Raw genomic sequence first — 18929 nt, forward strand, 5'->3', positions numbered from 1 at the left:
CATGAACATGAAAAGTGAAAGTGAAGTCGCTCAGTCATGTCCAACTCTTAGCGACCCCATGGACTGCAGCCTACCAGGCTCCTCTGTCCATGGGATTTTCCAGGCAAGAGTACTGGAGTAGGGTGCCATTGCCTTCTCTGGTGAACCCTTCTAGTCTGCTCTTAGTTTTATATCATCATTTCTCTTCTGAAGACCTCCATTTTCTTTCCACAGCACCTATTCTGCAGAATTTTGACTGTATTTGTCAAATCTTCTATATTCTCTATCTCATATCTGGGCCTCAGAGCCCTTCAGGAAAAGTTACACACTTGTTTGGTGAAACGGATTGGTGGGATTCTTGATGCAAAGCAGTTTTTTCAAGACTCAGTCAGGTTATCTTACTATCTTTCAGTTCATTTCAGTTCAGTCACTCAGTCATGTCCGACTCTTTGTGATCCCATGGACTGCAGCACGCCAGAGGCCTCTCTTGTCCATCACCAACTCCCTGAGTTTACCCAAACTCATGTCCATTGAGTGGGTGATGCCATCCAACCATCTCATCCTCTGTCATCCCCTTCTCCTCCTGCCCTCAATCTTTCCCAGCATCAAGGTCTTTTCAAATGAGTCAGCTCTTTGCATCAGGTGGTCAAAGTATTGGAGTTCAGCTTCAACATCAGTCCTTCCAATGCATATTCAGGACTTATTTCCTTTAGGATGGACTGGTTGGATCTCCTTGCAGTCCAAGGGACTCTCAAAAGTCTTCTCCACAGTTCAAAAGCATCAATTCTTCAGTGCTCAGCTTTCTTTATAGTCCAACTCTCACACATCCATACATGACTACTGGAAAAACCATAGCCTTGACTAGATGGACTTTAGTTGACAAAGTAATGTCTCTGCTTTTTAATATGCTGTCTAGGTTGGTCATCTTCCAAGGAGTAAGCATCTTTTCATTTCATGGCTGCAGTCACCATCTGCAGTGATTTTGGAGCCCCCAAAATAAAGTCAGTCACTGTTTCCCCATCTATTTGCCATGAAGTGATGGGACTGGATGCCATGATGTTAGTTTTCTGAATATTGAGCTTTAAGCCGACTTTTTCAGTCTCCTCTTTCAAGGAGACTTTCATCAAGAGGCTCTTTAGTTCTTCTTCACTTTCTGCCATCAGGGTGCTGTCATCTGCATATCTGAGATTATTGATATTTCTCCCGGCAATCTTGATTCCAGCTTGTGCTTTATCCAGCCCAGCGTTTCTCATGATGTATTCTTCATATAAGTTAAATAAGCAGGGTGACAATATACAGCCTTGTCGTACTCCTTTTCCTATTTGGAACTAGTCTGTTGTTCCATATCCAGTTCTAACTGTTGCTTCCTGACCTGCATATAGGTTTCTCAAGAGGCAGCTCAGGTGGTCTGGCCTTCCCATCTCTTGAAGAATTTTCCACAGTTTGTGGTGATCCACACAGTCAAAGGCTTTGGCATAGTCAATAAAGCAGAGATAGATATTTTTCTGGAACTCTCTTGCTTTTTTGATGATCCAGCGGATGTTGGCAATTTGTTCTCTGGCCTTTTCTAAAACCAGCATGAACATCTGGAAGTTCATGGTTTACGTATTGCTGAAGCCTGGCTTGGAGAATTTTGAGCATTACTTTACTAGCGTGTGAGATGAGTGCATTTGTGTGGTAGCTTGAGCATTCACCTTTAGCAGCTCTTATATTCACTGTTCTCTCAAGATTTACCAGCTTATTCTTCATTTTTAGTAGAGGAACTTGTGTCTTCCTTTTGATGGGAACATTTTATTTCTTGCTTTTAATCTGGAAACTTAACAGAATCTGTCCTTAATCCATTCCACACACACACACATTTGAGTGATAAAAGCACCCCTTTTCCTATGCACTTCCAGACTTAACTTCTTTGAGAAAGACTTTGCTTTAATCACCTCTCTCTTTTCCCTCTCTACATCTTTAAATTGTCCTCTTTTCTAATATAAAGCCATCATCCTCTGTTTGCCAGAGAGATGCCCTAAGCCATGCTTCTAAGATGTAGGGTGTCTTTATTGTTTCCCATTTCTTTTCATATATTATGTGAACACCTTTGCTTTGCCCACAATGTTTTTCCTGATCTGACCCTTGTGTACATTTTTGCACTGAACTAAGCTCCTTAGTGGAGAAGGCAATGGCACCCCACTCCAGTACTCTTGCCTGGAAACTCCCACGGACAGAGGAGCATGGTAGGCTGCAGTCCATGGGGTCGCTAAGAGTAGGACATGACTGAGCGACTTCACTGTCACATTTCACTTTCATGCACTGGAGAAGGAAATGGCAACCCACTCCAGGTTCTTGCCTGGAGAATCACAGGGACAGGGAAGCCTGCTGGGCTGCCGTCTATGGGGTCGCACAGAGTCGGACACGACTGAAGTGGCTTAGCAGCAAGCTCCTTAGTGCTTCTGGTTTACCCTGCCTTGTAAGCTTCAGGGTTAGCTCATGCTTTTCCTAAAGTAGTGTCTTATTACCCTTATCTGATTGACTAATTCCTGTTGGTCTTCAGGGCTTTTCTCAAGTGTTTCCTTTTGCAGGAATCCTTCTTTGAACTCCATAGTCCTGGTCAGATGTTCTTCCTTTATTCTCTTTTGCATAGTTGTGATGAGCATAGCAGCTGTGTTTGTGCTAAATAGAATTTACCTGTTTTTCTAATGGTTAGGATTTTGTTGTTGTTCAGTTGCTCAGTCGTGTCTGATTCTTTGTGACCCCATGGCCTGCAATACACCAGGGTTCGCTGTCCTTCACCGTCGCCCGCAGCTTGCTCAGACTCATGTTCATTGAGTCGATGATGCCATCCAGCCATCTCATCCTCTGTCTTCCCCTTCTCCTACCTTCAGTCTTTCTCAGCATCAGGGTCTTTTCTAATGAGTCAGCTCTTTACATCAGGTGGCCAAAGTATTGGAGTTTCAGCTTCAGCATGAGTCCTTCCAGTGAATATTCAGGGTTGGTTTCCTTTAGGATTGACTGGTTTGATCTCCTTGCAGTCCAAGGGAGTTTCAAGTCTTCTCCAACACCATAATTGAAAAGCATCAGCTCTTTGAAACTGAGCCTTCTTTATGGTCCAACTCTCACATCCATACATGACTACTGGAAAAGCCATAGCTTTGGACTATATGGACCTTTGTCAGCAAAGTAACGTCTCTGCCTTTTAATACGCTGTCTAGGTTTGTCATAGCTTTTCTTCCAAGGAGCCAGGTGCCTTTGAATTTCATGACTGCAGTCACCATCTGCAGCGATTTTGGAGCCCAAAAAAATAAAGTCTGTCACTGTTTCCATTGTTTCCCCATCTGTTTGCCAGGAAGTGATGGGACCGGATGCCATGATCTTCGTTTTTTGAATGTTGAGTTTTAAGCCAGCTTTTTCAGTCTCCTCTTTTACTTTCATCAAGAGGCTCTTTAATTCCTCTTTGCTTTCTGCCATAATGGTGGTGTCATCTGCATATCTGAGGCTATTGATATTTCTCCTGGCATTCTTGATTCCAGCTTGTGCTTCATCCAGCCCAGCGTTTCTCATGATGTACTCTGCATAGAAGTTAAATAAGCAGGGTGACAATATACAGCCTTGACATACTCCTTTCCCAATTTGGAACCAGTCCGTTGTTCCATGTCCAGTTTTCACTGTTGCTTCTTGACCTGCATACAGATTTCTCACAAGGCAGGTAAGGTGGTCTGGTATTCCTGTCTCTTGAAGGATTTTCCAGTTTGTTGTGATCCACACAGTCAAAGGCCTTAGCATATTCAATAAAACAGAAATAGATTTTTTTCCATATTAGAACAGAGATTTTTTTTTTATTTAACGTTGCTCCAGATTCCAGGGTAACAGTTTTAAATTATACTCCCGAGATCCTTGTGTTGTCTTCTAAAGTTTTCCTGAGCTATTTATCCTCTTCTTGGTGACCCCACTTCCCATGCTGTCATTACCCTTCCTTCTAGATCAACTCCACTTTCATCTTTATTATGTTTAACTTTCACCCAAGATATTGTTTGCTTAAAGAAAATGTTTTGTGTGAAATAAAAAAGAAGGGCTAGAAAAAGAAACGGAATGGACAGGAAAAAGAGAAAGATTAAAAAGGGAAAGATAAAAAGAGGGAATGGGGAAAAGGAGAAGCCCAGTTCTAAGATTTAGTATAGTGCCTAGAAAGGTAGGCATTGGAGAAATACAGTTGATTAATCAATTCTGCTCTGATAGTCTGATACTAAAAGGACCAGCATGACTCACCCACCGTACCCGTTTACTTCCCTTTCCTCCACCATATACAGTTGTGTTTTCAAAAAATCTTTTGTCAAACTGCTTGCTCTGCCTAAGTTTCCTTTTATTCTTTCCAAGAGATGCTTAATACATTTTTGTGGAGTTAAGTTACAGTGTTGAATTTAACTTGATAAAATTAAAAATTAACTTGATTGGTGGTTGGTGTTATAAGACACTCTCTGCATCCTGAAAGGTCATCTTTTGTTTTTTGATACAGCTCTCTTATGATTTACTTTATAAGCCAAAGGGAAAAAAAGAACACTTTTTGTTTAGTTTTGATTTATTGATGAACTGTAATCTTAACTAGGCAAACTCATGTGGTTATTGATAATACTTGTTCAATTAATTAAAAATTTTTTTCAGTTATATAATGTGTTTCTTTTTCAGCTTGTGAAACTGTGTATTGCAATGATTGATACTGGAAAAGCCTTTTGTGTTGCAAATAAACAGTTCATGAATGGGATTCGAGACCTGGCACAGTATTCTAGTAATGATGCTGTAGTTGAGGTTAGTATTATTAAACTTAGTTACAATGATCAATGCAACATGTTATTAAATAACTATATTTATGTACCTTATTAATAATAGTGGTGGTCCTTAAAATCAGAAGTGGAAAAGCTAACACCTATTGGTGCTATCTTATATAATCCTGTGTTCTAAGACAGTTAGAAGGTGATGGTTGATCTATGTTGTAAATGTCTGTTTACTGTACTTGCTGATAGATGAGCTGAAGCATCTAGAAGGGCACCTGAGCAGGTAGGGTAGGATCAAGTTTATTAGTGCAAGCAGAGAACATTAACTTAAGACTAGTATCTAACTGTACATTTGGGGGGCTGCATAGGAAAGTTCTGGTCAACTAGCTATGTTAGCTTAGACCCCCTGCTATATTATGTGGTATTATAATGTTTCTTTTATGAGGAATAATAGCTAGTGAAAAAAATGATGTAATTTGATAATTATGTGATTCATAGATACCTAAATGCACACAGTCTTAATACACTCACTTTTAACTTTTAGGTTTATATATGCCATTTCAATTAGTTAGTATAATAATATTGATAGACAGTTTAATTCTTTGACTGTTCTTGAGTTTCATGTTACTACCTGTAGACTTCTATGCAGACCATGTCTGAGAAGTAGTGAGATTGTCCTAGTGAGAAATAAATGTTACTGTTTACACTGTAACTTGATCTTTCTGTCACAAATGCTGAAATTATGTTTTTCTAGCATGTATTAGTAGCTCTTAAATAACTTGGTTTTCTTTTGATTTCTTTCTCAGACAAGTTTGACCAAATTTTCCGACAGTCTTCAAGAAATGATAAATTTTCACACAGTAAGTGTTAGTAAGTAGGGGTTATTATGGCCATGCTAATGCTTTATTACTTTTCTTTGGTGGCAATATTTTATGGAATTACTTAAGTTGAAATTCACAGACTTTGATTTATTAACAACTTTTTAGTTGGGTGGATCTAAAATGCATGTGTGTGTGAGAGAGAAAAGATGGAACTATACATGTGTATTATTTCCCATCCTGTAATAGTGAACTTTAATTTCAATGAAGTGCACACTCATAAAAGTTAATTTTTTCTCTTTAAGTTGTGCCTTTGTAAATTGTTAAGCAGTTATTTCAAGAAGAAAGACAGATGTACAAGTCATCATTCTAAATTTGGCTATTTCTTTTAATTACAAATATATCCCCTGTGTCTAATAAGTTGCTAATATTAAAGACTGTTGTATTCTTTGAGCTATTTATGTGTGTGTTTAAGATATGAGGACAGATCTTTAAGAATGAGGGATATATATTACTTTTGGAATGTGATGAAATGCCTTTATACATTTTATAAAAGTTTACTGAAAATATGGTACTTTGTAAGCTATATATTTTTTTAAAAATCTAATATGTATGACGTATAATTATTCAGTGTTTCAAAATTTAACTGTTTGTGAGAGGGGAATAGCAATACTTAAATTCTTTGTAAATTCTGCTACTTTCTGGTTTTTAGTTAATTTGATTTTCTTGTTTTTTTGGAGGGGGACAACATATTAAGGATGAATTGATCTGATAATATTTTAATTGTGGTTCAAATTTTATTTATACCAAAATTATCATGTAAAAGTATCTTCTTCAGTTTCTGCTGTCAGTTCTTTTGGTTACGTATCTAGATGTAGAATTGCTGGGTCATAAGTAATTCTATGTTTATCTTTTTGGGAAAACATCAAACTGATTTCCACAGAGGCTACAACATTTTACATTCCCATTTACATCCCTACTAGCAATGTATGAGTGTTCCAGTTTTTACATCTGGGTCAATACTTGTTATCTATCTATCTACCTATCTATCTACCTTCCTTCCTTCCGTTTTGTTATAGCCATTGTAGTAGGTGTGAATTGGTATCTTATTGCGGCTTTGATTTGCATTTCTTGCTTGACTAACGTGGTTAAGCATCTTTTCATGTGTTTATTGACCATTTGTGTATTTCCTTATGCCATTGTTACCATTGTTGTCCGCTTAAGTAATTTGCCCATTTTAAAATTTATTTAAATTGAATTTTTTATATATTGTAGATATTAAATCCTCATCAGATGTATGATATGTAAATAATTTTTCCTATTCTGTAAGTTGTTTTTTTACTTTCTTGATAAATGTCCTTTGATGCATTAAAGTTTTAATTGTTTTATTGAAGTATAGTGAGTTCACAATGTTATGTTAGTTTCAAGTGTTTAACAAAGTGATTCAGTTATACATATATATATATATTCTTTTTCAGATTTCTTTCTATTATAGGTTATTACAAGGTATTGAATATGGTTCCCTGTGCTATACAGCAGGTCCTTGTTATTTACCTATTTTATATGTGTTAGTCACTCAGTCGTGTCCAGCTCTTTGCGACCCCATGAACTGTAGCCCACCAGGTTCCTCTGTCCATGGAATTCTCCAGGCAAGAATATTGGAGTGGGTTGCCATTTCCTGCTCCAGTTTTATATGTAATAAGGTATATATGGTAATCCCAAACTCCTAATTTATCTTCAACTACACCCCCCCACCCCCCTGCCAACTGTCCCCTTTGGTAGCCCAAAGTTTGTTTTCTGTGTCTTTGAGTCTGTTTATGTTTTGTAAATAAGTTCATTTATATCAGTTTTTTTAAGATTCCACATATAAGTGACATCATATGATATTTGTCTTTCTCTCTCTTACTTCACTTGGTAATTTCTAGGTCTATCCATGTTGCTATATTTCATTCTTTTTAGTGGCTGAATAGTATTCTAGTATTATGAGTAGTTGTGTGTGTGTGTGTGTGTGTGTGTGTATACCTACACACCACATCTTCTTTATTTATTTCTCTGTTGATGGACATTTAGGTTGTTTCCATGTCTTGGCTACTGTAAATACTACTGCTATGAACATTGGGGTGCTTGTATCTTTTGAAATTAGAGTTTTCTCTGGATATATGCTCAGGAAGGGGATTGCTGGGTCATATGGCAAATCTGTTTTTAGTTTTTTAAGACACCTCCATACTTCTCTATAGTAGCTGCACCAGTTTACATTCCCACCAATAGTGTATGAGGGTTCCTGTCCCTCCACACTCTCCCCAGCATTTATTGTTTTTGGATTTTTTTGATGATAGCCATTTTGACTGATGTGAGGTGTTCCTGAGATACTATGATTTGATTTGCATTCCTCTAATAATTAGTGATGTTGAAAATATTTTCATGTGCCTGTTGGCCATCTTTGGAGAAATACCTGTTTAGGTCTTCTGCTCATTATTGATTGGGTTGTTTTCTTTTTTTGATTCTTAGCTTTGTGAGCTGTTTGTATATTTTGGAAATTAATCCCTTGTCATTTGTAATGTTTGCAAATATTTTCTTCCATTCTGTAGGTTGTCTTTTCATTTTGCATCTTTAAGTTGGTTTATTTCCAGATATTTCATTCTTTTTGATGCAATAGTAAATGGGGTTGTTTTCTTAATTTCTCTTTCTGATATTTGGTTGTTAGTGTATAGAAATACAGTGAGTTTCTGTACGTTAATTTTGTATCTTTCAACTTTGCTGAATTCATTCATGGGCTCTAGTAGTTTTCTGGTAGCATCTTTAAGATTTCCTGTGTAGAGCATAGAAATGCCATGTGCAAACCATGACAGTTTCACTTCTTTTTTTCGAGCTCAGATTCCTTTTATTTCCTTTTCTTTAATTTCTGTGTCTGGGACTTCCAAAACTATGCTGAATAAAAGTGGTGAGAATGGGCATCCTTTGTCTTCTTCATTATCTTATAGAAAATGCTTTCATGTTTTCATCATTGAGTGTGATGTTGGCTGTGGACTTGTCATATATCGCCTTTATTATGTTGAAGTATGTTCCCTCTATGCCTATTTTTGGACTAGTTTTTATTATAAATTGATGTTGAATTTTATCAAAAGCTTTTTCTGCATTGGTTGAGATGATCATATGGTTTTTATTCCTCAGTTTGTTAATGTGATGTTATCACATTCATTAATTTGCAGATATTGAAAAGTCCTTACATCTTGGAATAAATCCAACTTGATCATGGTGTATCATCCTTTTAATGTATTGTTGGATTGAGTTTGGATTCATATTTTGTTGAGGATTTTTACATTGTGTTCATCAGTGATATTGGCCTATACTTTTCTTTTTTGATAACCTTTTTCTGGTTTTGGTATCAGGGTGTTGGTGGCCTCATAGAATGAGTCTGGGAGTGTTTCTTACCTTGCAGTTTCTTGGAATAGTTTCAGAAGGATAGGTATTAACTCTTCTCTAAATGTTTGGTGGAATTCACCTTAGAAACCATCTTGTCATTGGCTTTTATTTGCTGGGAATTTTAAAATTACTGATTCAGTTTACGTACTGGTAGTTGACCTGTTCGTATATTCTGTTTCCTCTCGGTTCAGTCTTGTGAGAGTGTACCTTTCTAAGAATTTGTCCATTTCTTCTAGTTGTCCTTTTTAATTGGTGTATAGTTGCTTGTAGTATTCTCCCGATGATCTTTTGTATTTATGTGGTGGTGGTTATAACTTCCCCATTTTCATTTCTGATTTTCTTTATTTGGTCATCTCCCTTTTATTCTTGATGAGACTGTCTAAAGGTTGACATAGAAATATTTGCAACAGTGACAGGTTTACTTCTCTTCCAATTTGGATTGCTTTTATTTCCTTTTCTTCTCTAATTGCTATGGCAAGGACTTCCAAAACTGTGTTGAATATAAGTGGTGAGAATGGGCATCCTTACTGTTGATCTTAGAGGAAATGCTTTCAACTTTTCATTGTTGAATTAGTTATCTTTTCAAAGAACCAAGTTTTGGTTTCATTGATCTTTCTGTTGTTTTTGAAGTCTCTATTTCATTTATTTCTGCTCTGATCTTTGTGATTTATTTTCTTTTACTAACATTGAGTTTTGTTTGTTGTTCTTTCTCTAGTTGCTTCTTATGTAAGGTTAAGTTTTGAGACTTTTCTTGTTTCCTTAGGTAAACTTGTATTGCTATGAACTTCCCTCTTAGAACTGCCTCTGCTGTATCCCATAGGTTTTGGATAGTAATTTTACTCTTTTAGGCATTAGTCTTTAGACATTTAAAAATTTCCTCTTTGATTTCTTCACTTGCTTAGTAGCATATTTTGTAGCTTCCATCTGTCTGTATCTTTTCAAGTTTTTTCTTGTAGTTGATTTCTAGCTTTATAGCCTTGTAGTTTGAAAAGATAGCAGCAATATTTGATTTAATTTCAGTTTTCTTAAATTCACTGTGGCTTGCTATATGTCCTAGCATGTGATGTATTCTGGAGACTGTTCCATGTACACTTGAAAAGAATGTGTGTCCCACAGCTTTTGGATGGAATGCTCTATAAATGTCAGTTAAGTCCATCTGGCCTAATGTATCATTTAAGTCCCATGTTTCCTTATTGATTTTCTGTCTGATTAATCTGTCCATTGATGTAAGTGGGATGCTAACGTCCACCACTTTATTGTATTAACATCAGTTTCTCCTTTTATGTCTTTTAACGTTTGGCTTATATATTGAGGGGCTCCTATGTTGGGTATCTGTGTATTTAAAACTGTGCTACCTTCTTTGTGAGTTGATCCTTTAATCATCATGTAGTGTCTTTCTCTGTCTATTGTTTTTATTTGACAGTATATTTTGTGTGACACAAGTATTACTATTCCAACTTTTCTTTTGATTTCTAGTTGCACTGAATACCTTTTTTCCATCCACTTACTGCCAGTCCATATGTGTCTCTAGATCTGAGGTGAGTCTCTTATAGGCAGCAGGTATACAGGCCTTATTTTGGTATTTATTCAGCCAGTCTCTGTCTTTTGGTAGGAGCATTTATTTCATTTACATTTAAGGTGATGATAACCAATATGTATGTTCCTATTGCTATTTTCTTAATTTTTCTGCATTTGTTTTTGTAGGTCTTTCTTCCTATTTTCCTTTTTTGTTCTCTTTATTGTGGTTTGATAACTCTCTTTAGTGTTCTATTTAGATTATTTTTTCTTCTTTGTGTGTATATCTATTATAGATTATTGTTTTGTGGTTACCATGCGATTTTTATATAGGAGTCTATATTTGTATGTGCTTGTTTTAAATTGCTGACCTTTTAATTTTCAAACACATTTCAGATAAACTTCATTTGTACTTGCCTCCCTCATAATCACTGTTTTGGGTATTATATTTTGCATCAGATTGTTTTGTGTATCCCTTAACTGCTTATTGTGGATACAAATGATTTTTACTACTTTTGTCCTTTAACCTTACTATTAGCTTTGTTTTTGGATTGTTTCCTACCTTTTGTGTGTGTTTGCTTTTACCAATGAGCTTTTCTGTTTTGTAATTTTCTTGTTTCTAGTTGTGGCCTTTTCTTTTCTGCCTAGGGAAGTTCCCTTAGGATTTGTTGTAAAGCTGCTTTGGTGGTGCTGAATTCTTTTAGCTTTTGCTAGTCTGTAAAGTTTTTGACTTCTTCATAAAACCTCAATGAAAGTCTTACTAGGTAGAGTATTCTTGGTTGTATGTTTTTTTTCTTTCATCGCTTTAAATATATCATATCATTCTCTTCTGGTGGGTTAAGTTTTGCTGAAAAATTTGCTGATAGCCTTATGGGAGTTCCCTTGTATGTTATTTGTTACCTTTTCCTTCTTGCTTTTATTTTATTTTTTACAATATTGTATTGGTTTTGCCATACATCAACATGAATCTGCCACAGGTGTACATGTGTTCACCATCCTGAACCCCCCTCCCACCTCCCTTCCCTTACCATCCCTCTGGGTCATCCCAGTGCACCAGCCCCGAGCATCCTGTATCATGCATCGAACCTGGACTTGCGATTCGTTTCATATATGATATTATACATGTTTCATGCCATTCTCCCAAATCATCCCACCCTTGCCCTCTCCCACAGAGTCCATAAGACTGTTGTATACATCTATGTCTCTTTTGCTGTCTCGCATACAGAGTTATCGTTACCATCTTTCTAAATTCCATAAATATGCGTTCATTTCAGTTCAGATCAATCACTCAGTCGTGTCCAACTCTTTGCGACCCCATGAATTGCAGCATTCCAGGCCTCCCTGTCCATCACCAACTCCCGGAGTTCACTCAAACTCATGTCTATCAAGTCAGTGATGCCATCCAGCCATCTCATCCTCTGTCGTCCCCTTCTCCTCCTGCCCGTGATCACTCTCAGCATCAGAGTCTTTTCCAATGAGTCAACTATTCACATGAGGTGGCCAAAGTACTGGAGCTTCAGCTTTAGCATCATTCCTTCCAAAGAATACCCAGGGCTGATCTCCTTCAGAATGGACTGGTTGGATCTCCTTGCAGTCCAAGGGACTCTCAAGACCACAAGAAGACCAAGGACTTCTCCAACACCACAGTTCAAAAGCATCAATTCTTTGGCACTCAGCTTTCTTCACAGTTCAACTCTCACATCCATACATGACTACTAGAAAAACCATAGCCTTGACTAGGACCTTTGCTGGCAAAGTAATGTCTCTGCTTTTTAATATGCTATCTAGGTTGGTCATAACTTTCCTTCCAAGGAGTAAGCGTCTTTTAATTTCATGGCTGCAGTCACCATCTGCAGTGATTTTGGAGCCCCCCAAAATAAAGTCTGCCACTGTTTCCACTGTTTCCCCATGTATTACCCATGAAGTGATGAGACCAGATGCTATGATCTTAGTTTTCTGAATGTTGAGTTTTAAGCCAACTTTTTTACTCTCCTCTTTTACTTTCATTAAGAGACTTTTTAGTTCCTCTTCACTTTTTGCCATAAGGGTGATGTCATCTGCATATCTGAGGTTATTGATATTTCTCCCAGCAATCTTGGTTCCAGCTTGTGCTTCTTCCAGCCCAGTGTTTCTCATGACGTACTCTGCATATAAGTTAAATAAGCAGTGTGACAATATACAGCCTTGACGTACTCCTTTTCCTATTTGGAACCAGTCTGTTGTTCCATGGCCAGTTCTAACTGTTGCTTCCTGACCTGCATTGTAGGTTTCTCAAGAGGCAGGTAAGGTGGTCTGGTATTCCCATCTCTTGAAGAATTTTCCACAGTTCTTTGGGATCCACACAGTCAAAGGCTTTGGCATAGTCAATAAAGCAGAAATAGATATTTTTCTGGAATTCTCTTGCTTTTTCGATGATCCAGCGGATGTTGGCAATTTGATCTCTGGTTCCTCTGCCTTTTCTAAAACCAGCTTGAACATCTGGAAGTTCATGGTTCACCTACTGTTGAAGCCTGGCTTGGAGAATTTTGAGCATTGCTTTGCTAGCGTGTGAGATGAGTGTAATTGTGCGGTAGTTTGAGCATTCTTTGGCATTGCCTTTCTTTGGGATTGGAATGAAAACTGACCTTTTCCAGTCCTGTGGCCACTGCTGAGTTTTCCAAATTTGCTGGCATATTGAGTGCAGCACTTTCACAGCATCATCTTTCAGGATTTGAAATAGCAACTGGAATTCTGTCACCTCCACTAGCTTTGTTGTAGTGATGCTTTCTAAGGCCCACTTGACTTTGCATTCCAGGATGTCTGGCTCTAGGTGAGTGATCACACCATTGTGATTATCTTGGTCATGAAGATCTTTTTTGTATATTCATTAGTATACTGTAGTATTGGTGTTTTTCTTTCTGGCTTACTTCACTCTGTATAATACGCTCCAGTTTCAAATACTCTCTCTTGTCTTTAATTTTTGTCATTTTGATTACAGTGTGTTTTAATGTATTCCTCTCTGGGCTCATCCTGTATGAGAGTCTCTGCACTTCCTGTGCTTGGGTGACTCTTTCCTTCCCCAGATTAAGAAAGTTTTGGCTAGTACCTCTTCTAATACGTTCTCAGAACCTTCTCTTCTCCTTTGGGACCCCTGTAATGCGAATATTATCACACTTGTCCCAGAAGTCTCTTAAACTGAGATTTTGTGTGCAGTCTTTAAGAGTGAAGTCTCTGTTTCTCCCAATCTTGTGGAGGTTTTGCAGTAAAGCTCCACTGGCTTCCAAGACCAAAGTCCTCATTTCTTTTCATTCTTTTTTTCTCTTCAGGGGCAGTGATTTCTAAGCAGGAATACTGGAGTGGGTTGCCTCATTTTGTCTAAATTGCTGTTTGTATTTTTGTTTGTTGTACGTTCATTGGGTTTCTTGTCATGGAAAAGTGACCCTCCAAAGGAGATGTCCAGTGTGTCCCAGCAGTCACAAGGGACTTGTCTCCTTGTGACTGTCCCCTTGTTCCCTCTTGTCACAAGGGACTAGGGACCAAGTAATTCTAGGGTAATGTCTGGCCTGTGTTTGTGAATTTGGCTTGCACGCTGCAGGACCGTAATTTTTTTGCTTCTAGTATCTGCCCCCTGGTGGTTAAGGCTGGTCTATAGGCTTATGGAGTCTGGCAGGAGGGGCCAGTGTTTACCCTCTGGTGGTGGGGCTGGGTTTTTGTCCTCTGGTGGGCAGGGCCTTTCTAGGGGTGTGTTTGGAGGCTGCTGTGCTGAGGAAATCTTTAGGTAGCCTGTCAGCTGATCAGTGGGAATATGTTCCCACTCGCTTTTTCGTTTGGCCTGAGGTGTCCCAACACTGGAGACTACAGGCTTTTAGGTGGGGCTGGGTCTTTGTGCCAGAATATCACCCTCTGGGAGAGGCCCCATAGGTCAGTGTTTTCCAGTACATTCATCAGCAGTGTTTGTGTCCCCAGGATGGGCCACATCCACCTTGTCTCGCCAGAAGACACTCCAGAGATCAGCAGTGGATTCAACCCAGGCTACTATCCAGTTACTGCTTTTGCCCTAGGTCCTGATGCACCTGAAATTTTGTGTGCACTCTTTAAGAGTGAAGTCTCGATTTCTCCCAATCCTGTGGAGCTTTTGCAGTCAAACTCCACTGGCTTCCAAAACCAAATGTTCTGGGGTCTCTTCCTCCTAGTGCCAGACCTTGATCCAGGGGCTTGATGTGGGGCTCAGCATTCTCACTCTTGCAGGAGAATGTCTGTAATCTAATTATACTCTAGTTTATGGGTTGCTTACTTTGTGGGGGGGTATGAGATTTGATCATATCACAGGCACACCCGTACTACCCGTCTCATTGTGGTTCTGTCTTTATGTCTTTAGTTGGAGAGACTCTTCCCTGGTAGGTTTCAGGTTTTTTTCAACAATGGTTGGTCTACGGATTGTTGTGAGTTTGGTGCACTTGTGAGAGGAGGTCATATTACGGTTCTACTCTGCCATCTTGGCCCTTCTCTAGAAGTTTTAATTTTGATGAAATCCAATTTATCTTTTTTTTTTTTTCTTCTGTTCCTCTTACTTTTGGGGTCATATCCAAGAATCCATTGCTAAATCCTAGATCATTCAAATTTATCCCTTTGTTTTTTCTCCAAGACTTTTATGATTTTAGCTCTAACATTTTACACCAACTTGTTTCTACTGCTGCTGCTGCTAAGTCGCTTCAGTCGTGTCCGACTCTGTGCGACCCCATAGACGGCAGCCCACCAGGCTCTCCTTTCCCTGGGATTCTCCAGGCAAGAACACTGGAGTGGGTTGCCGTTTCCTTCTCCAATGCATGAAAGTGAAAAGTGAAAGTGGTCACTCAGTCGTGTCCGACTCTTAGCGACCCCATGGACTGCAGCCTACCAGGCTCCTCCATCCATGGGATTTTCCAGGCAAGAGTACTGGAGTGGGGTGCCATTGCCTTCTCCGAACTTGTTTCTAATGACCCCTTATTAGTTTTATTTTTGCCTTCTGTTGAATTTGGATGCTAATGATGGTATATTTGATTTATTTTAATTCAAGGAATCTTTTGGACTCAGACTGCTTAAACAGTGTAACATAATGAGAATCAAAAATTTTTTTTAAAGTTACTGATTTTAAATTAACATAATAAGTTTTTTTGGTAATAAAATATCCTTTGTAATAGTCCTATTCTTGATATTTTCTTTAAATTAGTAAGTCTTATATTATTGCTTTATATAAGACTGTCTTGCTCTTTTTATAGTTTTATATGTGAAAAGTTATGATTAAGATAGACTTTTGGCAAGGAAATAGTTTAAATGTATGTTGAAGTCTGTCCTGTCAAGAAATCTTAAGTTCAGAGTATTTTATTTTTTTTTTTTTTTATTTTATTTTTTTTTAAGTTCAGAGTATTTTATAAATTATCCCGTTAGAGTAAATTAAGTCTTTAAAAATGAGGTTTGTTTGAAGCCAGGGCTAAAAGTATAGTTTGCTTCAAGACAATAGAGATTATTAGTCTTTTTAGTGCTAGTGCTGTTAATGTGCAACTAGTTTCCTGAACTGATTCCAATAGTGTGTTTTTTTTCCCCTGCTAAAAGCAATCGATGTTTCTTGATTTTTAACACTGTAAAAGGAACATAGAATTTAGGTAGAAACACCTTTCAGTTTAGGCTTCACTGTTATGAGCTGTATAATTTTGGTCAATTTTTAAAATCACTTCATTTTTCAGTTTACTGTTCTATAAAAGGGGAATAGTAGAATTTGCAATAAGAATACGTAAAAGGGTATTGTGATGAGTAACAGAAATTGTTCAGCTGGTTCCTGGAGAGATACTTCTTCCTTTACTATATTGGTTGGTATCCATTTGGGAAAATAGAAACCACATATGGTATTTCTTTCTTTTCTTTTTTTTTTTTTTACATATGGTGTTACTTATAGAAAGATTTTTATACAGTGACTTAGTTACAAAGTATTGGGAGAGTTGGAAGAAAGAAAAAAGCCACCATGATGCCACCTAGAGATTATTCAACATGGGAAGGGGCTATCTATTGTCCTTAGGGCTGCAGGCCTCGGGGTAGACGTGATACCAGAGCCCCTGTGTGCTGCACTGTATTGTTCCCAAGCCAAGAAGTCAGAGCTTGCCTGCTTGTTGCTGACACTCCTGGATTGGTCCCTGATGCTGCTGAAAGTTGGAGTAGCTCAGTTGCTCACTAATGGCTGTTGCAGGACAGACAGAAAGCAGAGAGAAAAGTGGCTTCTCTTTATCTCCTGCCTCTTAATCTAACATCAGATCCCATTTGTAGAACCTGACCTCTTAGCTTGCAGGGAGTTTGGGAAATATACTTTACCGATTTCTAGCTCCTCTCATCACAGAGGAGACGATTATGGAAGGGTGATAGATATAGTGGTGAAAGCCAGTAAACAGTTGGAACACCAACCACAAAGACTATAATTTTGAAAACGTTTTTAGTAGGTAAATCATTACACAGTCTTAACAATTTTTATCCTTGAAACCTTTTTCTGTGACTTTTCTTTTTCTCCTCACACTCTGTATCACACACATTAACAAAATATACCCCAGGTCCTTTGTCACCTCCAAGTCTAAACTATAAACGGCTACCACCTTTTGTTTAGGATTATATAACTTGTATCTCTGCTTCTCTTCTTGCCCTTCTACAATGCATTCTGTATACAGCAGCCAGAATGAACTTTTAAAAATACAAATTAATTTGTGCTACTTGGCTGCTCTGGCTCCTATTATACTCAGAATAAAATCCTAACCAAGCCCCGTATGATGAGGCTCCTGCTGGTAACTTTCTGATCTCGTCTCTACTCTGCCTGGTTGTGACCCCTTCCTCTGTTGTTCTTTGAACACGCCAATGTAATTCTCACCTTAGGACCTTTGTACTCGGTATCTGTTCTGTGCAGAACGTTCTCCCTTCACATCTGTGTGTGATTGTTTCTCTATGATATTTCTTCTCTTTCTGTAGGTCTCTCTCACTTTAATAGGTCACTTTCTCTATAAGAAGCCTTCCTTGACCACCATATGATTCTGTTGTATCAGTTTATCATCTTTTATGTGCCACATTAAAAGACACACATACACATACCACATATATGTGTATGATCTTGTTCTTAAATATATATACTTACTTTATTGTCTGTTCTAAGTTTCATGACTGTAGGCACTTTGTTATATTTATCTCTTCTGCTGCTACTCGGAAGACCTTGGTAGGAAGGAGTTACTCATGGCAGGGTTGAGGAGACTGAGATTATGATAACCCTTGTTTTATTTTTAAGTCATTAAATGGATAAAGATGTGTTAAATTGGTGACAGTTCAGTGCTCAAATAGACAAATAAAAATATTTAATATTCTTTTCTTTTATTGTTTTATGTACTTGAAAACTTCAGGATCTCTGTTTTGACTATAATTCATGTTGCTTTAGAAAGATAATTTGCAAACTATTCATCTTTCTGTTGGCCTAGAGATCTAAAGGCTATAGAGGTGAACTTGTGTGTATTTACATATGTACTTATATTAATATATATGTATATAGAGAACACTCTGTCTCATACTGCACTCAGATGTCTAGTGTCTTTCTAATTTTATTCCCATATTCCTTTTTAAAGCATCTCAGAAATTTTCTGCTAATAGCTGTAGGTATGAAATTGTGAGACTTTACTTTTTTCTTTCTTTTTATAGTTGCTGTGCTCTCTGGCCTGTTTGTTTCTTGTTAACAAATACTTTTAATGTTTTCAGTAGGAGTGACCTCTGTATATTGAATCAGAATTTTTGTATTTGTGGCAGAAGTTTCCCGGCCCCCATCATAATGCTATATATTTCACTTCAACTAGATAAAGATAGGGATGACACATATCTTGTTTACTGTTGTCTCCTTAGTACTTGTGTAATTCTTATCCTGGGAAAGTCATTTAATTTTTCTAAGTTTTATATTCTATCACTGTGTAATGAAGGGACTTCACTAGATGACCTTTAATTATAAAAATTCAAAAATTATAAAGTGTTAATTATTATAAGATTTAAATGTGATCTCAGCTATTTGTTAAAAATGTGGGAAAAGCCTAGTTTAAAATGCTTTATTTTAGTAGTATTCTGTTCACTGAAATTTTAATTACATAGCATTACAGGAGAAAGGAGGCATTATAGAGTAAGACGAACTGCTTTCTAAAAGGTAATAAAACTGGCATCTGCTTTACATTCTACAGCCAAGCTCATAACACTTAGGTCTTGGTGTATCAGTTTGTATCAGGATAAAAGGCTGGATGTTATAGAGATTTATGAATAACTTTGTGGGCTTAAATAAATGTTTCAAATAATGTAACCATTTGTGTTTTTAGCCAAGTAAAATTTAAACATAGATTGGGCCTAGATTATCCAGTCATTTAAAAAATAAATAATTTGGATTCTTTTGTGATTTATTTTCTCTGTAAAAATGAATAGT

At 37.5% G+C, this 18929-nt stretch overlaps 1 protein-coding gene across 2 annotated transcripts in view; it reads left to right on the forward strand.

Moving 5' to 3' along the window:
* ACAP2 (ArfGAP with coiled-coil, ankyrin repeat and PH domains 2) overlaps window positions 1-18929 on the forward strand; it is a 176273-nt gene that overhangs the window by 67238 nt on the left and 90106 nt on the right. For both annotated transcript variants that reach the window (XM_070371400.1, XM_005897839.2), the window contains exons 3-4: window positions 4651-4770; window positions 5543-5596. In XM_070371400.1, coding sequence (XP_070227501.1) covers window positions 4651-4770; window positions 5543-5596 — 174 coding nt within the window. The remainder of the gene's footprint in view (window positions 1-4650; window positions 4771-5542; window positions 5597-18929) is intronic.

The sequence above is a fragment of the Bos mutus genome, chromosome 1 (genome assembly GCF_027580195.1).
Source record: "Bos mutus isolate GX-2022 chromosome 1, NWIPB_WYAK_1.1, whole genome shotgun sequence".
Classification (NCBI taxonomy): domain Eukaryota; kingdom Metazoa; phylum Chordata; class Mammalia; order Artiodactyla; family Bovidae; genus Bos; species Bos mutus.